Below are 20,204 nucleotides of genomic sequence, written 5' to 3'. Positions count from 1 at the left end.
TGTTTCTATCTCTGTTCTGCCCAACATGATAGTCACAAGTCGCATGTAGCTATTGGCCGCTTGAAATGTGGCTAGTATGACTAAGAAAATAATTTCTTTTTTAAAAAAACTAATTAATTGAAAATCAGATTTTAATAGCCACATGTGGCAAGTGGCTACTGCATTGGGCAAAGCAGATGTAAGTAATGGGATTGAACATCCAGTCAGGCGTCCTTGTTTAGAATAAAATGTGGAGAATAGACACTGGGGCTGTGTGGGGGGGCATGTTCATTTTACAAGAGATTACTTTCTAGTGGGCTTCGTCACACACCATCACCTCCTTTCAGAAAGGAAACCTCCCCTTATTACCCAACTAGAATTCTTGTTGATTTAAGGAGCCAAAGCTATGTGTTTCCAAGATGCTGACTGTCCATTCCTACCAATAAGAATGCTTGATTGACCCTGTCATTCATGAGAGCATAGAGCCCAGAGCCAGTGCTGCCAAGGGGACTGAGGAAAGGCGATGGTGGCCTGCTGACTGCTAGAGGGATCCGATATTCCCAGAGCCAGGGCTCCGTGGGCTGCCTGCCGTCTCTGCGGTTTCCACCACAAGCACACATTGATCACATTGAATGATCACATTGCCATATACCAGCTACAAAGTAGGATTCTCAAAGATCCTCCTTTCATGCAACTTACTCATTTGCATGTTGTTTGCCCGAAAGTTTCTGACACTGACCTGCTTTGCTGAGCCCAGCAGTCAGAACCCTCCCTTCCTTCCTTTGTCACAGGTTTGGAAACCCCAGAACCATTTACCAGACTTCGGCCTATTGGTAACTTAGTAGCCTCTGTCCTGAAACTTGCCCCAAACCAACTTGTCTAGCTGATAAATAATATCATGATTTCTAGGGATTTATGCACAGGAGGGCAAAGCTAACATCAGCCTGTTTCATTCAAGATGAAGCTCTGAATTACACCCCTCCCTCCAAAGAAAGGCCTCCCTAAGAACACAGAAAACCTAATGAAAATGATAGAAACTGCTATTGAAGCTAATTTTGTCACATTATGACTAATACCAATCCTCTTGTAATGGGAAGAAAAGAGAACAAAACACACATGAGGATATTCTGCTTGGATCATTCATCTGGTCAGAGTTACATATCATCTATTCTTACAGTCAGATTCTGCAGAGAGGAGGCCCCTTCTTCCTTTCCCATCTCCATGGGCAAACATCCATGCAAACCTCTCTGATGACAGAGACGTGAATGAGCCCCAGGATTCAATAGGAGAGAAAGACAAAGCCCTCTAACAGCAACAACAACAACAAAAGTAGATTCTGCATACTTCTAAATTCCTTCTGAGGAAAATTCTTCACCAAAAATGTGTTCTAGAAAAAAGACCAAGGTTATCTCATCAGAGACTAATTAACTAAATGTTAAATTTTCTGCATGTGTCTTTTTTTAATGCTGAATTTATGTTCAGCTCCAAGACCCAAGAAGGCTAAAAATTCATATTCAGATAAGGGGAGAGAAACCTTGGCGAACAGATGGAGCAGAGTTCGGCATAAAGGTTTAATCCTATCAGGCCGATTCCTGTATGACCATCTGGGTAATCCGGCACAAACATTCAAGGCCTGTTAAAAATATGACTCCAGCCAAGATGAACGTCACACATTTTCCACTAGGTTTGTTTGTATTTGCCTTTATGATTTTCCAGGCCCAGGATGATGGCTTTTGAATCAAGACCTGAGTATTCCTTGACAAAGCAGTGACTTTTTTTAAAAAACCTGAAAATTGTTTCCTCTTTACAATACTAGAGGTCCAGTGCATGAAATTCAGGCCTGGGGGCAGGGGTGTCCCTCAGCCCGGCCTGCACCTTCTCGCAATCTGGGACGCTGCATGCACCAGTGACCATACTTTTCATACAAGTGAAAGGCATCTTGCTGTTGTATGGGCAGCTACATTTTTTTGTCCCGATTATAAAAAGTACTACATAACATGATCCTTCTGAGGCAGTAGTACCATTTTCCCCATCTTATGGGTGGAAAAACTGAAGCAGAGAGAAATTAAGTAATTGGCTTTGTCACACAGTTATAAGTGTCAGAATCAGGGCTGACCACAAAATGTGCAAGCCATAGTCCATGCATGTCATCACTGCATCATCCTGTTTTTTCAGTGTTAGAGTTTTAATTTTTAAATCTAAGAGACTGTTCCCAATATATAGGGTAGGGTCCCTAGGCCTGGGCTGCAGTCAGAGATGACTGGTGGGTGGGGCGATCGGGAGTCCCTGCTGCCATCCACCTTGGCTGGTGGCCTGGTGCCGCCCTCTGACCAGCCCTGCCCTCCAATTGCCGCCGCTGCTTGCCTTCTTCTTGAGGGGCTGACGTTCAACACAGGAGCTGCCCCCAATTGGTTGAGTGTCTGCCCCCTGGTGGTCAGTGTGCACCACAGCAACTGGTCATTCCACCATTCGGTTGATTTGCATATTAGGCTTTTATTATATAGGATACGATTGGGTGTTCATTTTTGGAAAGTTATTTTCACTTCCCTTTCTTCCTTGGCTTTAATGTCTAGAACTTTTCTCACAACAGGATAATCAGGAGAATTGGGATAAAAATAAATTTGTGCATGAAAGTTGTTCTTGCCAGGAAGAAAAGAGTTATTTACTTATTGTATAATCAGAGGCAAGTGAATTTACTATTGTTGCAATGAATATCACAATTGGACCCATGAATAATTCATTTTTAGGGTTATCTAACCCTCCATTATAATTTTCCCCCATTACTTTGCAATGGTGTGGCTGACAATCATAGAACAAGAGAGAGAGAGAGAGAGAGAGAGAGAGAGAGAGAGAGAGAGAGAGAGAGAGAAAAGAAATAAGGAAGGCTGATGGTAATATATGTTATTAGCTGCTCCAGGATTAATATTTTGTACATTTCAATTTTGGATGTGCCAGATCAAACATGAGGCAGAGAACAGTACATTCTCACGCCCTTGAGCTATAAAATTCTAAGCTTCCAAAGTGTTTTTAACAAACATTGTTTTGCATATTATGAAACAATGCTGTGTTGCATGTCATTAAATCAATAAGCCTCCAACAGGTCTTACAAGTGCAATTTAGAAGTTATAGGTGCATCAAAATGTAAAGATTTTTCACTGCTAAGTAATGGTGTGTAGTGAACCTGCACAGATGTGGATCTCAGGTGGACAAACTTGGACACACAAAAGCGCTTGCCCCGGCATGTTCAGATTACAACTGTTACACCAAGATTTGTTTATCCCTTCCTCGAATGCCATGTCCACTGACTGTTGAGGAATTGTGCTAATTCAGAATAGAATAGGAAAGCTACAAAATAATCAGGAGGCAGATACAATTTGGGCTTGTTCTTTGTTTAGCAAATGGCATAGTTTGGAATTACCCATGGTGCTAAGTTTAGATACACATGGTACTAGCTCTTCCTACCAGGTTAACCCTGCCTTGATATGGATGAGTGTTGGATATGTGTTTCTATCTCATGACCAGGACTTTTCCCTTTTCTCTTTTTAATGTGAGAACCATTAATGCTGTCAAAGCAAAGGGCTTTCTTGCCAAGTGAAGTCACTTTGGAATAAAGGATGAAAAACACTTGAAATTCTTGATCTCCTCATTTAATATTGAATAGATTTAATTGCATCTGGAGTTGAGAAATCTCTATATCATGGGTTACATTTCTCTTAAAAATGACAAACACATCACACACACACACACACACACACACACACACACACACAGAGGCTCTTTTGCATGTATAATATACGATTCTTTGCCAAGTAATATCTAGATATGCTAGTGGATGGAATAGTAAATACAGGCCAATAACAAAACAAAACAAAATTAAAACCTTAATAAACAATAAAAGGCTTAACTGCATAAGCCAATTTCTGAAAAATAAAAAGGAAGGCAGAAATAAATCTGGTAACTCAAAGCAAGAGAGTAAGAGTTACAAAGATTGTTACCCTCTCGAGTCAGGAAACTATCCAGTCTTTTGGTCTAGAGTATCTGCCCAGGAATCTGCGGGGCAATTAGGATTCTGCAAGTGAAGTTCTCGCAGGGTGGCGCTAGGGTTCAGGTCAGGCATCATAACTGCTACTGGTTTCTAAGGCATCAGAAAGAGGGTGGGTAGACCCCGAATAGATATGCCTCCTGTACAGGGTGAAAATAAGGAGGGCCAGTCTTCTCCTAGGGTGAACACCCAGTCTTCCTTGCTGGCCAGTAGCTGCCAGTTGCCAGGCTCAGAGAACACAGGTGTTGGTGGCACTGAGTCTGTTGGTGGCACTGAGCTGTGTGCAGTCAGAAAAGTCATTTCACTCAAAAGACCCAGAAATCTGTGTGCTGAGTCCAAGTGGGGATACATTGTGTCCCCATTGTCTCTAAACAGGTTTCTTCCAAGCACAACTTCGCCCAAATCAAGTAGATACGAGCGAGAAAGGCCTGAGACTTTATGGGGCCACAACTGTCCCGAAGAAATGAACTGAGCTCATGGGTTTTGCAACCTTTTCTGCCAAGTCTCAAGAGCATGGGACAATAAAATTAAAGTTAATTCCTCATCTCTGAAAAGATTGCCATGAATATTCATTCCAGGCAAATGAGAGCCTTAAGAAAACATTCTACTTTGGAGGGGTGGATGCCAACTCCACCGCCTCTGTGGATCGAGCTGGCTGCTTAGCAAGTCATTGGATTGGAAGTTCCTAGGAAAGTTTTCCAATAAACTACATTTTCTCAGTGATGAGACTACAGGGCATTCTAGTAAATAAATAAACTCTGGCTAATGGGGAGCTGATGATAATGACAATAATTATTTGCTAGCATCTAGGGGACTGTCTACCAGGCACAAAACACAAGTGGGCACATGCTTCATTTTGCCAGAAGTCTACAAGGTGGGCACCCACGGGGCCACCACAGCTTAGAGAGGGGAGGGTAAATGACTACTTCAAGCTCGCTCTAAGGGGTAGATGTGTAATTTAAACAGCTGGTGCTCTTCCCTGTATTCTAATCCTATAACACGGAATGTTAAAATCCACCTAATATAATTGCATCTTTTTTTTTTTAAATATATCTATTGATTTTTTACAGAGAGGAAGGGAGAGTGAGAGAGAGCTAGAAACATCGATGACGGAATGTTAAAATCCACCTAATATAATTGCATCTTTCTGGCTTTATTCAAAAGCTATGCGGGCTGGTGCGGACATCGTCTCCGCTGTAAGCACCAGCGACCCGCTCTGTGGAAATGCTCATCCATGGAGAGTTCTGGTTAATAAAATGCCGGAGAAGGAGAGTCTACATCCTTTTCAAAGCCACACACAATGGAAATGGGAAAGAACCTTATACCCGAGTTTGTGGGATTTCACCTTGAGATTTAGAATGGGATTAGAACATTACTAAATTTGTGCATTTTAGCAACTGATCCAGTGTTTCCTCAGCGAACTTGAATACAGGAATGGGGAATAACAGCACAACAATGGCTCTCTAATGAGGTCCCTTAACGGGACACCAACTGTTGTGAAAGCCTGGTTTGGGGGATAAAAGATGACAAATGCTGAACCCAGATCACCTCTCCAGCTCCCCCAAACAAGTAAGGTATTGATCACAGCACAAAGAGATTTCAGAGGCGAAAGTAAGAGCAGCCCCAGGACCCTGCTGATTGCCGTGCACACCACTAATTCACCTCAATGGGCAGGCACCTCTGAGCTCAATTAACCCTTATTCCCAAGGCCACCCATAAACCCCGCGGTAAACATGGCTCTCCTGGCCCTTGCTCTCTCTCTGTGAAGTAGATCATTTCTGTTGGAGGCGGTGGGGCGATTCCCGCTTATAAATTCACCTTGCTAATAAAGAGCCTGATGCTCCAATGCCGGTGAGCAGGCACTGGAATCTTGTAACGTCGATCCTGTAAATCAGAAAATTTTCAACCGCTGAGGGCACGTGTGATTTCCTCTGCCTTCCATGGCTATGGGGAGGAAATATAAACGCTCAGGAGGTAGAGCAGGTGACATCAGAATCGCCTGGCGCCGCTGTCTGCACACAGAACGTTAGTTGTTAAATATGTACTGGAGGCTGAGCAGTTTCTTTCTCTCCCCCCTCCCTCCCACCCCCTCATTCTTCCCTCTCTTTTCCTCACCCCGACCATTGTTCAGAAGCAAATTGGAAATCTGGTAATTAGGCCCTGACTCACGGTGTAGTATTAGAGTCCCGAGCCAAAGTTCAACACCCTGAAATGAAATTTAAACCAATTAATCTGTTAGATTTTTATCGCTTGTCCGTGTTTTCTCAGCAATTCCCCCAGCACGTGGCCTTTGATCAACTCTCATGCAAACGCTAAAATGTGTGCCTGCTGCTAGCAAGATGGGAATGACATTAACATGGTACTCATAAAACAATCAGAGCAAAGAAGCCCTCAGACAGACAGGGCATGGTAATATTTAATAAAAGCGCACACATAATCTCCAGAATTAGCATTTTGTGCCTTGCAGTACCTTTGGGAGAAGAGCTTTTATTTGTGGAGTGATCATTATTATAACAAAGAAGAGCTACCTAATAATTTCCACTTTAACTCTGCAATGTGCCATGAGCATTTCAGAGCCATTATGCTAAACTGTGGTGGGGTAATCACGTTATTGTCATAGTGTGAAGGAAGGAAAATCTCCTCTATTTTGGTGGCTGTTGGGGGTGGGGGGGAGAAGTAAAAAAAAAAAAAGCAAAAATACCAACCCCTCCGAACTTTTGTGTTTAATAAGGTTTGCAAGCAGGAATTGGCTAGCAGTCCTTGTGGATACCTAGACGTGTGAAAATTCATTGGTGAGGAAGAACATTTATTAATTAAATCAAGGTTTGGCTGGTAAAAGTGGTTTTGTATTCAAACCCCCTCTTCCTCCCCCATTTTGTAATGTTTTCTTGGCAATAGAATTTTATTGATTGTTAGACTCTTGGGCTGGATTGAATTCTTTTATAACTCTTTTCACCCTCAAATTCCACTGACTACATCTTCTGCGACTATATTAAAAACTATCTCTCCTCCTCTTACCTCGGGGACTCCCTGGGTATGCTGAGTGCAGGAGAACTAAGTCCTGGGCTGTTAGATGACTGAGCTTCCTCAGAGTCACCCAAAAGGAAGGGGGAAGGAGAGGCTCAGGGTCTGTTACTCAGCACAGCCTGGCTTCTAAAAAAATCACCAACAGTTTGCTTTAGAAAGTACAATCTTTATCTCTCACAGAGTTAAATGCTCTGCTGTTATTTAATTTTTATGCACAATAACGCATTGCCTTAACATGTGCTCATTGAAAAAATTCAAACCCTAAGGATGTCTACAGAGTCAAGTTTAATGGTCACCCTTCTCTGTCAGTCCCACGCCAGTCACATTCCTTTTGCATGTGGACCCACTGACAAGAGTTGGTGTACATCCTTCCAGACCTTTGTCTATCATACCTGTTCACAGGTAACTGCATACACGCACACACACATACATACAAGCTCACACTCATGCTCTCACATATTTATGCACATACAGGCTCATATATATCATTTTTAAATAAGCAAGTTTACACTATCCTCCAGATTACAAATGACGTTTTTCCCTCCCTAATGTATTTTGACAGCTACCCATGTCAGTTTATAGAATTTCTTTTCGTCTGTTCTAAGGACACTCCTAATATTCTATAGTATGGATGTACCGTGGTTTATTTAATCACTCTCTAGCTGGGGGCACCTAGACTCCTGGATATTTTACTGTCAGTATTGCTGTGGACATTTGGGTGCCTTTGTTTGGTCATATTTGCAAGTATTTCCTGGGCTGCGTTTAGTCTGGCAAATTCCTGTCTCAGGTGGAAGGATAAAATGGTATTCTATGAGTTAAATCTACTCATAAACATTTTGTTTAGCCAACACAGTTTATTGAATTAGCTGCCAACATTTACAGATTTGGAAATTTCACATAAAAATCTGGGTTCCCATCTTTTTTTCTGAAATCCCAACCCCAACCCGGGCCTATGTTTGTGTGGAGTTACAGATGGCTGGAGCTGAGCAGCAGTGACACCTTTAGGTAGGGGATGTATTCAGCAAACTGTCAGCCCATCAGCGTCCTGTCATTCCCCATTGCTTCTCCAGGTCCTAGTGTCAGTGGCCATCTCTCCATCTCATGCTTGTTCTGAGACCCTGCACTGTTTTATTCATCTGTGTTTCTTGACTTGACCTGTATGGATCTGTCAGTTCTTAACACCTGTTCTTGGGCCTGGTCTTTTTAGGTAGAAAATATTGCACTATTGCACTATTGACATTTTAGATTTCTTCATATTGGAGGACCATCGCAGGCAGAGTTAGAGATACTCAGCATTCTTAGCCTCCTGGCACTAAATGCCGGTAACATCTCTTTCTCACCCCTCTCTCTCAGTGGCGCAGTCCATGATTCCTTTACATATTTTCCAAGCTTCCCACTGGGGAAGTACTATAGAGCTTCTGCTCAAGACTGCTAGGACATGCAGATGTGTAAGAGCACCTCTAGAACCAGGCGAGGTCTAAACTGAGAAAGGGCAGCGTGACTTACCTGTTCTAAAAATGGCGTCTAGTCTCCAGGCAGGGGCAGTGGATGACAGTGAGTATTGAGGTGGGATGGACCAGGAGGTGAGATGTGCCACTCTTTTCCTGGGGTACTTCCTTCAAGACTTTTTTCTCCAAAAATCTAATAAGATAGTGTCATATATTGTCTCCTCACCAAACTTGCTGCTCTTTTTCTCTCTGACAAGTTGCATCTAGCTTTGTTTCTGGACAGTTGCTCACAAAATTTGAAGACACAGTTTTTCTCAGGAAATGTTTGAAAGCACACACACAAACACACGCACACACACATTTATATGCCTTCTGTATCCTACAAATAAATGGAAAGAAGACGAAAAGGGAGGGGCTCAAGTCTAAATCCAGCAGGTGTTGGCTATGCTGTTATAACATCTTAACTATAGGTGAGTCTTAAAGTTACACCAGCACTTTCTGGCTCCTTCTGTACAATGATGAGAAAGCCTGGAGGAGACCTTATTTATCTAAAGCAGTGGTCCTCAACCTTGGCTGCACATTAGAATCACCTGGGAATCTTTTAAAAATCCTGATTTCTGGGCCTCATTCTCCAGAAATTCTGTTTCTTTGTTATGGGGTGGGGCCACAACATTAATAACAAAGAAACAGAATTTCCGGAAGATGAGGCCCAGAAATCAGGATTTTAAAAAAGATTCCCAAGTGATTCTAATGTGCAGCCAAGATTGAGAACCACTGATCTAAAGAAATATACTTAGGTGACTAAAAAACAAAATAAGAATTTAAAAATTAAAAGAAATCCCCAGGCTAATCCAGACATAAACGCCAAGACCATTTTGTGTTTTATGAAGGTAATCACAGGATCCACATTTATTAATACCACTGAGTTCTGCACTTTCCCATCAGGAGTGACGCTGTCCAGGCTAGTTCGGTTAAACCAATATTCCATTCTTCTCAGAAGTATCACTGAGTATACTGAGTGTGAAATTAAGAGTTAAGACTTTGAGACCTTAACTAGAATGTTTCCAAACTGCTTTTATTTGAAGAATTTTACATCGTTGTGAAATGTAGTTTATTTCTCTCATAATTTGCTTGAAATCATACATCATAGTTTATCATTGATTTGGGGTACTTGATTATGCATGTTAACCTGTTTTATTTTTAGAGAAAAATGTTGCTTAAGAAAAAGCCCTAGGCCTGTGGAACTGTGAATCACAACCTTTATGTGTGTTAAAAATGGGACAGGAATTTCTCAAGTCATGAATCATTTACATTTTCTTGAGTAATTATTTTGTTTTGGGGAGAAAGTGGAGGAGAAAAAAGGCATCGGAGCTGCCCAGTTTGAGTTGTCAATGCATTACTCTGAGTTCAGCCAACGTGAAATGTTTAGTTTGGATATTTCCTAATTTCTTTGTGCAATTTTATAAGATTAATTTGAACCAAAATCAAATCCACTCTGCTTGTTTGTGTGGCTGCACGTGAGCAATGGTCCCCTTGGGCTGGGCTTCATATTTTCTTTCTTGCAAAAGTTAAAGCATGACTTTTTGCCAAATTTGACAAAGTCCAATAATTTTTGCCAGTTTTTGGCCCCATTAAAATTAACTGGTGCTCGCATTGGCTTCAATACTTGAAAAGTCAGGCTTGGATACTTAATAAATTTTTTTATAGAGGAGGGTCTCATTTTCTCTCCTGGCACAACACATGCCTCACTCTAGAATTTTGCTTTGGTCATGTTCATAAAAGTAATCATGGCAAAAGCAGCGTGGCATCGCAGAGTTAAAAATCCTCAGGGGAAGGAAGGTGCCCTCTGAGACAGTTCTAAAACATAATCCTACAATTACATTTATGCCCAGCAATTCTCTTGAAAGTACACCATGCTCATCAGGCAAACCACCTCCAGTCTGTTTGGAATTACAATATTGCAAATTATTCCCCATCTCCAAGGGCCATTTATAATGGAAAAAGGAAGAGATATGAAATTCTGAAAAAGTCAGTTCTAGGAGTTTATGCCCTGGGAATGACAGCAAAACAAAGGTCATGAGACTCTCTGTGGTTCAGCCCTGACTCAGTTGTGCAGTTGCATAATTCACCCCAAGTGACCTGCACATTTTGCACCTCTAAAATGGAATCCATAACATTTAATGAAAAAAAATCTTAATGATTTTTAACGAGGAATGTTCTATGTTAGTGTTACAGACAAAAGGCTTTCAGCAAGAATAATTTTTTGCTTGTGCCTCCTTTCCTGCTTCCCATTGGACAGAAATGTTTATCTAAAAATCTATGAGTTTTATTTTCAGGATGTAGATTTCATTATGAAGCAATTCTATAAGTTTTCCAGTGTGTTCCAAAAAGTCATTCATTGTTCATTTTTCATAATCTGTAATATTTTCGTAAATTAAATATTCTATTTCATAAGATTTCAGGTTTGAAAATGATTTGGGGAAAACATATGTCTCTCAATAGAAAGAATGAAAAGAATGCTTTTAAAAACTGAAATTGCACCCTAAGGTTTCTGGTCCTAATGCAGCTAAGAAATGCTGAGATCTTTGTGGGACTTTTTGTTCGTGAAAAGATAAAAGATTTTTTTTTCTTTTTCTCAAGTCTCCCATCATTAAAGTTTGATTCTAACAGCAGACTCCTTCTCTTTTTCATGTGTGTTGAAAAGCAGCTACTCCCTGTATCAAAGCCATCAGCCCGAGTGAAGGATGGACGACGGGAGGCGCGACTGTGATCATCATAGGGGACAATTTCTTTGATGGGTTACAGGTCATATTCGGTACCATGCTGGTCTGGAGTGAGGTAGGTGTTGTCTGAACATTAATATCTAATAGCTTGGTCTAGTGGAAGATACTGTCTACACTTGAATGTCTAATAGAGTGTGTGGAATTTGTGGTGCCACCCTGGGTGGGCCAGCACCAGTGTCCAGTACTCTGGCAAACTAGGCAAGATAGGTTGGGCTTACCAGGAGGCAACCCTTTCCACTGAAATGACTTCCATCCCGTGACTCATTAGCACTGGCAGAGTTTTTGTTTGGTCATTTGTCCTGTTGGGCTTGCCATGAGGTGGAGGTCTATTGGATATTGGCAGTTAGAAAGGAGATACGAGGTCACAAAATCTACAGGAAAAGCCTCGTCCAAACTCTAGCAAAGGAGTCATCTGTGGATGTTTGCAGGTGGAGTCTCTTGTAGGCCCATCCTCAAGGAGCACCATTCAAATGACAGTAATAATCTAGGGGTAGGTGGTCCTTGACTTACTCAGTGACTCAGAAACCGAGCGATTTGCCAGGGGAACCTGGGAGAACCAGACCTAGGAATTTACAGGGCTCAGGCATCTCAGTGCATGACTGCAACCAAGCACTGCGATCGTTATTTTAACGTGCCAGTTGACTTGTGTAGCAATAATCAAGTTAGCTCAAGATTGCAAACTGTAAACATCACCATTATATAGATGCCATGGCAAACTTGCCTTTGCTCTCTAAATTCTGAGCCTAGACTTCCCAGCCAGCTAATCCCTTCTCTTTCACCTCACCAAAGCTTAGAATAAAAACAATGTTAGGGCTACAAGGTCCTATATAGAGGGCCCATTCGTTCCACTCGCTTTGCAAGTGGTCATATGAACCACTAAACTTAATTTGAGATTTACTAGTACTATGATCTACACACTGTGCTGGGCTTAACATTGATCATGTTACACTCTCTACACCACGAGGTAAAGACTCTTACTTAGCATGTATCTTGTCTCGATAAGGATACTGAGGCTTTGAAATACATCCTTCCTTACACAACCTGAAAGCAGCCATCCAGCGCCCACGGAGTGAATGTGGTATGCATGTGGCCATACAAAGAAGTCAGTAGGCAACTGGAGCTAGAACTCAGATTTTCTATTTCCATTTCTAGAGGTTCTCCCACCACTGCTTATCCCGTCTAGATGTTTTATGTGTGTTTTCTCTCCAGAGGGGCCATCGAGATAAGCAGAATACAGACTTCGATAGTTGATTATGTTTATCTTTCCAAAGCCGAGCCTGTCTTTTTAAGCTTTCTATGTGCACTTTTCACTGCCAGTGTCCACCCTGGCAAGCCCCTTGCCAGCCTGGTCTCTCCGTTTGTGTTTCTCATGCAGCCAGCAAACAGCATGTGCTTGGCCAGAGAATCAAAGCTCTGGTAAAGCTGAATCAGGGATGGGCTTCTCAATCTCCCAGAGTAATTGTAGTCCGAGTTAGAACATCCCAGGCATGAAGGGTGGACTGAGCTCCCCGTGCTGGCTGCAGCCCATTCTCCGTCAGAACCATTGGGTTGTAACATCAGAAGCATCACATACATGGCATGTTTGACTACCAGCCGGGTATCTTCGTCCCTGTTGAAGACAGCAGCCTACACAAGCACAGCCTGAACCGGGTCTTGTGGGCTCTATCTCCACCTCTTTCTATCCGTCATTCTGTTACTTATCCATGTCACTGCAGTCAGTGTAAGGTCTGAAGAGAAGTGGGGCTCAGAATAGGCAGTAAGTCTCATTGATCTCTGAGAATAAGGTGAGTTAATCTGAACTTCATTTAAAACCTTGTGCCGAAAACAAGCCAATCAAACAAAGCACCCCTGCCTGTCTTAGTCCAAATGTACTACACTGACTGTGGAATAAGTTCATCCACCCATCAGGAAGTCATTCACATGCGCCGCCACCTTGTTCCCAGTCAACTGAGTCAACCGAGTGTCACAGGGCTTAAGAAACCTGCCCGACACCACACAGCCCAATAGTGATAGAGATGGGATTGGAGCGACAATGTACATTTTTACAGAGGAAATAAAAACCCAGGTTAATGAGCAAGCAAATGGAATATTAAGAGAGAGAAGAAGAACAGAAAGAGGAGAAAAAAAAACACAGATGGCATAGTAGTGTAATAATAGTAGTAGTTAAGTACCTTTTATTTGGGTAGGGGCAAAAGATATCAATCAATTTTGGGATTATTTTTCTAGGCTTCCATTGGATAGAATGAGAACTTGATACTGTGAATATTTAAGAGAAGATATTTATGAAAAACTTATAGAAAAATGCAGAGCATGACAGATTTTATTTAATGGTTATTGAGCATTTAGTTTTTGCCAGGTACTAAGTATTTGTTATGGCTCTCATGCAAGTCTTATAACATCTGTATACCATGTCATTCTCATTTTACTGATGAGGAATTGAGACTTGGGGAAGTTAAATGAGCTGTTAGTTATCAAATGGGATTTGAACCTAGACAGTCCAACTACAGGGCTCACCTTATTAACCGTCCATGATTTACCCTATGCCAAAATTTGACCCAAGGATTTTACCACTTTCTAGTTGTATATGTTTGTGGTAAAGCCACTGGCTGCTAGTGCAATTTAATCCTTATGAAAGGTACATGCCTTGTGTTGGGGGCAGAAGGCAGTCTTTTCCTTTGTTTTCATAAGTGATTTTAGGCAAAACAGTTAACCTGTTTGGACCTCATTGCTAGAGTAAGACCACTATCTATCTGAAATCTTTGTCCCCTGGCCATGTGATCTCGAGGACATGCCACCCCTAAAATTGAGGTCTTCTAATTATAAATAAACTTTGATCTCTTCTCCATTTTCTCACTGGATAGCCTAAAGCCTTAGGAAGCAGGCCTGTGGGTGAGGACAGGCAGGCAACATTTTAGATTAGCAGCTGAGTCTTTTTTAGCTAAAGGATTTTTAAAAAGAGCTACAGAAAATAGGGCTGGCTTAATTTGCATCTGTGCTTTTACCAACCCAATCTTTTGCAAACGAGTAGTTCAGTTTAGCTCACTGACTGTCTCTTGAGGGTTGGGAAGAAGAAAGGTGGCACGCTATTGCTCCTAACTGAAGGCTGCCTCCTGCGGGACCCCAAGCTTTGGTGAACTCCATGGCTTTTCTGTAAGTTTGGTTCACTGTCTTGTTACTTTCCCTTCATTGTTTCTAACCCTTTCTTTATTCTCTCTCCCTCATTTTTAAAACAGCTTATTTTATTGCTATTCTTATGCTTATCTTGCCTTACCCCAGGAGACTTAAAAAAAAAACACACAAACCTGTAGCCCGGCCGGTGTGGCTCAGTGATTGAGCATCAACCTATAAACTAGGAGGTTTTGGTTGGATTCCTGGTCAGGGTACATGTCTGGGTGTGGGCTTGATCCCCAGTAGGGGGAGTGCAGCAGGTAGCCCATCAGTGATTCTCTCTCATCATTGATGTTTCTTCCTCTCTTTACCTCTCCCTTCCTTTCTAACATAAACCCAAGAAAACCAACAGGGTGGATGCGTCCTAATTTTTTATGTGAGTTGAGTATTTTCTTGGTCAGAGACGTACTTGGTTGCTTTTGATTTCCCACCAACATGTGATTTGGAGGAGGAAGGGGCTCCTGCTACCAGTTTGTAAATATAATCATTATTTTAGTATCTCTTTCTGAATTCCTGTAATTTTTCAACAATTAGTACTGGCTGGCTTGCCTCTAGGTGTCTAGCTCTGGGCTAGGTACTATGGGTGATTAAAATTAGGCTTGTGGAAGCTGGCGTTTCATTTGGAAAAACAACTTGGTCCCATGAAACAAATTAGAGAGTTTCATAATATGTTTATATAATCCAGTGTTCAATTTGCAGTTGCAAATTTGAGGCAAGGTTCTAGAAGGCAGAGAGAGTGGTGTAGCCAGAAGTAGGCTGTTCGAATAACCAGTCAAGCTTCCTGTTACATATGGGTGGGTCTCTGTGCTAGACAATTGAGGCTCTCAGAGTCCTTTTATTTAATCACTGAACTCTCACAGAAAATTCAGACAGTTTAAGGTATTTAAGCTGCTGGTAAAGAAAGTACAGTGGTGGGATTGGCGAGGAGCAGAGGATGCGGAGAACTGCAGATGACTATCACCCCAGCAAAGGCTGAGACTGCGTGGGGTAGCAGTGGGCAAGGAGCCAGTCAGGAGACCTGCATACTAACTGCAATCCGATCGTTGTCGGGTCAGAGCATCCAGATTTTAGTCAGCGCTGGTCATTGGGCCTCAGTTTCCCCATCTGAAAATGAGGGGCTTAGATTAAATCCTCTTTGAAATCAGCTACAATTCTAGTAATTCCTTCTGTCTAGAGTTGACTCCCTTGAGGCTCCCTCCAAAGTTAGAGGGGGGCGGGGGGGTTGAGGTGAGTGATGATGGCTTCTTCTACTATTGTTTTCTACTTTTAGAGCAAGCACACTTGCAATATGCAGTTATCAAGTTTATTTGCAAAAGGCTTCTTTGAACTTCCTCAAAACCATTTAATTAGCCACAGAATTGGATCTCCCTCTTGATATGTGCTTAGTCAATATTTTTCCCCCTCTTCATTTCAGATTCTGGTATCTGATATAAACCTGAGAGTTATACCTCGATGTTGCTCTAATTCATCTTCCAGATAGTTCTATGGAATATTGTATACCAGCTCTTTAGATATCAATAGGCACCCTATGGGAGACAAGGGAGGGAGGTTTTTCTGGGTAAGTTTGGGAAAGGTTGAGTCAAATAATTCAACCGGTCCTTGGTCTAGGACTTTGCGAACCTTTGGTGAGATTGGCATGCACTATGAACACCCAAAACATAGTATATGGCACGTCCCAAACTTTAGTGACTACAGAGCCTTTTTGCAGGGATCACCTTCAGCAAGATATATTGGTGATGGATGCGCATTTAGATTTCATGTTAATTAAATAAAGTCTTGAAATTCAATCATGAGGTGGTTGGGCTGGGGTGGAGGTGAGGGAATCATCTGAAATATTTGCGGAGTATTATTCAGATCAGACCAGGAATATTTAGAGCCATTATTCTTTAATGCTGCAAGGCTCTGAACAGAATTTCGTTCATGTTTTGCATCTAGTTTGAGTCAGTGCATACTTGCCATTAGAGGCCATGCGACTGTGTAGGACAGGAATATTTAAAGGTCGCCAGAGGCCACTTGGTTCAGATGGGAGAAGCCAGAATTTCATCCCCGTGTGCACAAATTAGTTGAACATTTTCTCTAACTGCATTCCCAGAGAGGTAGGGAGGAGTCACAAGGAGACACTGTGGAGGAAAACCAATGGGTGAATGTCATTGGGTAAATGGCAATTTGGGGGCTGAGGAGCGATTTTGCTTCTTGGGTCCAAAAGTTGGATAATGGGGTTTTAAATGCAGTTCTTGATTGCTTTCCTTTTTCCTGTCTCCACTTTTGATGCTTGTTTGTGTACAGAGCTCAGAGGAAGGATTGTAAATAAAAAAAAAAAACCCCAGTATTTGTTCCTCTGTGACCTTAAAGAATGAGTGGCTAGAACTCATATATGTTCCCACTGGAAGTTTCCCAGGCCTTTTATCTGCCCTCGATTTTTACTGAACCACATGGAGAGAGTCACACACCCAGGGCTTAGAGGAACCTCCCCAGGCATCAAGGGCAGCTGCTTTATTTTGGAAGTGAGGAAAAAGAGGTTCCAGAGCCGTACAGTGACTTGCCCTGGGAACGCATTAGCTACTTAATGCTGGGATTACAGCCCAGTGCTCCCGGCACTGACCTCCCCCACCCATTCAGCTTCCTCTCGCATCTGGTCTTCTCATGGTATCCCATTGGCTTTTAATATACTTCCTTATATTAACATACTGCCTTATACTTCCCAAATTTTACATGCCATTGACACTCTAACTCTCGTTATCTCTACCACATTTATATGAGAAACAATTCCACTAAAATAAAAAAGAAAATTACAAAGGGTGGAGCAGGACACCCTCTCAAATATCATCTATTTGAAAATGTTATAATGTAAATATCTATGTCATTTATTTTACCTATATTGAGGCTTACAAGTGTAAGTTTAATTCAAAATTGATTAAAGGCATGGGTTTACAATAATTCATTGTCACCTACATTTTCCTAAATATGTAAGTTGTCAAGTCTATATTGATTCTATACTTACTGATTACCTATTAAGTGGAAGATTCTTAATGCAAAATTGTAAACTTTATTTTTAAAGACTAAAAGGAGAAGTCTGAATCAGTTGTGTTAAATTTGGAATATGACTTTGAAAAACACCTTTCAAGCCCAACTTATTTTTATGGGAAATCATTTCAGAATGAGCCAGCATATTAAAAAACAGATTAAAAATAGTCTAATGGCCTTTTTAATATGGTTACAGTTACAACCATGCTCACCTTATTCCTAAAAATGCTTTAGTCTATATTTTTTTATTTTTAATGGCTAAGGTGCTTGAAATTTATCCTCTACATTCATAATTATGGGATACTTAAAAACGACTTTAAGATGACATTTTCACCTCATTGTTTACGGCACATTCAGGAGGTCCATGCATGTGCCTATAACTTGAAAATGGAAACCATGGAAGTGTAATGGGTTCTAATTTGAACATGAATCAAAGACAGAGTTTACACCTGACTACAGTCATGTAACTCCTGTGAAGAAAATAGTTACCAGTATAGTGTTGTGTTTATTTCATACTAGAGGCCCAGTGCACGGATTCATGCACGAGTAGAGTCCCTCAGCCTGGCCTGCACCCTCTTGCAATCCAGGACTCCTTGGGGGATGTCGGACTGCCAGTTTTGGCCTGATTCCTGCAGGCCAGGCAGTCTGACATCCCCCCGAGGGATGTAGCAGTGCTGAAGTGGCAGGTGGCCAGGGAGGAGCCCCACCTGGTGCTGGGCGCAGCTCTGCTGCTGCTCATCCGGCCCTGCTGTGCCCTCTGCCGCTGCCACTGCCCAGTAGTGCTGCTGTGGAGGCAGGAGAGGCTCCCTCCACAGCAGCTGCACTTGCCAGCTGTGAGCCTGGCTTCTGGCTGAGCGGCGCTCCCACTGTGGGAGCTCACTGGCCACCAGGGGGCAGCTCCTGTGTTGAGCATCTGCCTCCTGGTGGTCAGTGCACATCATAGCGACTGGTTGACCGGACCTTCCAGTTGTTTGGCCCTAATGGTTGTTTAGGCTTTTATATATATAGATGTGTGGTCAGTGCTAATTGCTGGAATGGCTCTGGGTGGTCGGAACTAACCTTACTGTCTTCCTTTTTCTTAAAGCTTCTTGGTTTGGGATTCTGGCACTCCCCTCAAGGCTCTGCCCTTTCTTTTCAACATCCTGGCCCCGTAGGCATCTTAACACATTGTTTGTGGGTAGTTTTTATCGCACGATAACAAGTGGCGTGGGCCATTTTTGCTAATTTTTTGTGCAAATGGCAACGTTCAGTAAAATTACGATAACTTTAGTTTACGTATTTATACGTTACCCGCATTCTACCCCTAGTCTATAAAAAACGTATTAATACGTGTCCCGCGCTCTACTACCAGTCAACGTAAAACGTATAAGTAAAACGTATAAATACGTTTCCCACATACAATGTGTTAACTTATGCTCCAGGCACATTGAGGTGTTGGCTACTCCTTTTACCCATAGTGAGTTTTCGCTTCTGCATGCTTGTCTTGCTTATGCCATTTCTCCATCCACAATGCTTTCCTCTTCTTTCTGTGCCCAGTCTTCTGTTCTTTAAGATTCAATAAAATATCACTTTTGACCGTGAAGTCTTCCTGCACAGCTCCAGGTTTTGTTTTCTCTTCTTTCTAAATTCCTATATGACCATAGAAGGTTCCTTATACTTTCTATCTTTAATGTTATTTAAGGGCTGCTCTCTCCTTCAGAGGCAGGGTCCATGCTGCATTCAGCTTAGTCTCCTACAGTGTCTAGCACAGAGCCTTGCACACCAAAGACATTAATTTATACAAATTTATATGAAACATTGTTGAATGATATTAATTAATCAATTAATTAATTCAAACAAATGCTCCTCATTAGAAACTGTTGTGCTCAATGATGCCCTAAAGTGTCAGTACCAGACAGACAGATTGCAGTTTAGTTTTTGTAAATGCATTTATGATTAGCTAGTTTATATTTAGATATATTTGTTGTACAATAAGGCTGCACATAAATAACTCCATGTAAATCTGTTGGTTATGGTGAGGATTAAGTAGTAATAAAACTAACACTTTGTAATGATTGATGCCAGTGGGGCCTCCTCCTAACTCATTGCAGGCATTATATCAATTAATCCTTATAATAACACTAATTATATAGCTGGCCCCTTTTCCCTACCCCACCTCCCTTCCCAGATAATGAAACTAAAGATTAGAGAGGTAGGGGTTGAGTGACTTTCTGAGGGCCCACAGCTGATAATTTGCAAAGCCTCAACTTGAACTCAAATCCATCTGACTCCAGAGCCAACTCTTACCATTTAATAAGAATGTAATGGCCCTAACCAGTTTAGCTCAATGGATAGAGCGTCAGCCTGTAGACTGAAGGGTCCCAGGTTTGATTCCAGCCAAGGGCATGTAACTTGGTTGCGGGCACATCCCCAATGGGTAGTGTATGGAGGCAGCTAAATCGATGTTTCTCTGTCATTGATCTTTCTAACTCTCTTACCCTCTCCCTTACTCTCTGTAAAAACTCAATAAAATAAATAAATAAATAAATATATGTATCTTCCCTAATAATAGACAAACATGGTAATTGACCACACCTTCGCTACGCCTCCCATTGGCTAATCAGCGATATATGCAAATTAACTGCCAACCAAGATGGCGGCCGGCAGCCACGGAGCTGGAACGAGCAGGAGGCTTGCTTGCGCCAGTGATGGGGGAAGCCAAGGTTCCCTGCCTGCCGTGGCCTGCTCTAAGCT

The 20,204-nt window shown here is 41.9% G+C and overlaps 1 protein-coding gene across 2 annotated transcripts in view; it reads left to right on the top strand.

The window, feature by feature from the left end:
- Positions 1–20,204, top strand: part of EBF1 (early B-cell factor 1) — a 392,963-nt gene that overhangs the window by 279,117 nt on the left and 93,642 nt on the right. Inside the window, exon 7 of one of the 2 annotated variants that reach the window (XM_006766302.2) lies at positions 11,204–11,334. In XM_006766302.2, the coding sequence (XP_006766365.2) occupies positions 11,204–11,334 (131 nt within the window). Of the gene's footprint in view, positions 1–11,200; positions 11,335–20,204 lie in introns of both variants that reach the window. The other variant, XM_015565648.1, reaches the window with a different exon arrangement.

The sequence above is a fragment of the Myotis davidii genome, unplaced genomic scaffold, assembly GCF_000327345.1.
Source record: "Myotis davidii unplaced genomic scaffold, ASM32734v1 scaffold18, whole genome shotgun sequence".
Lineage (NCBI taxonomy): Eukaryota > Metazoa > Chordata > Mammalia > Chiroptera > Vespertilionidae > Myotis > Myotis davidii.
This window is presented reverse-complemented; position numbering and strand designations above follow the sequence as displayed.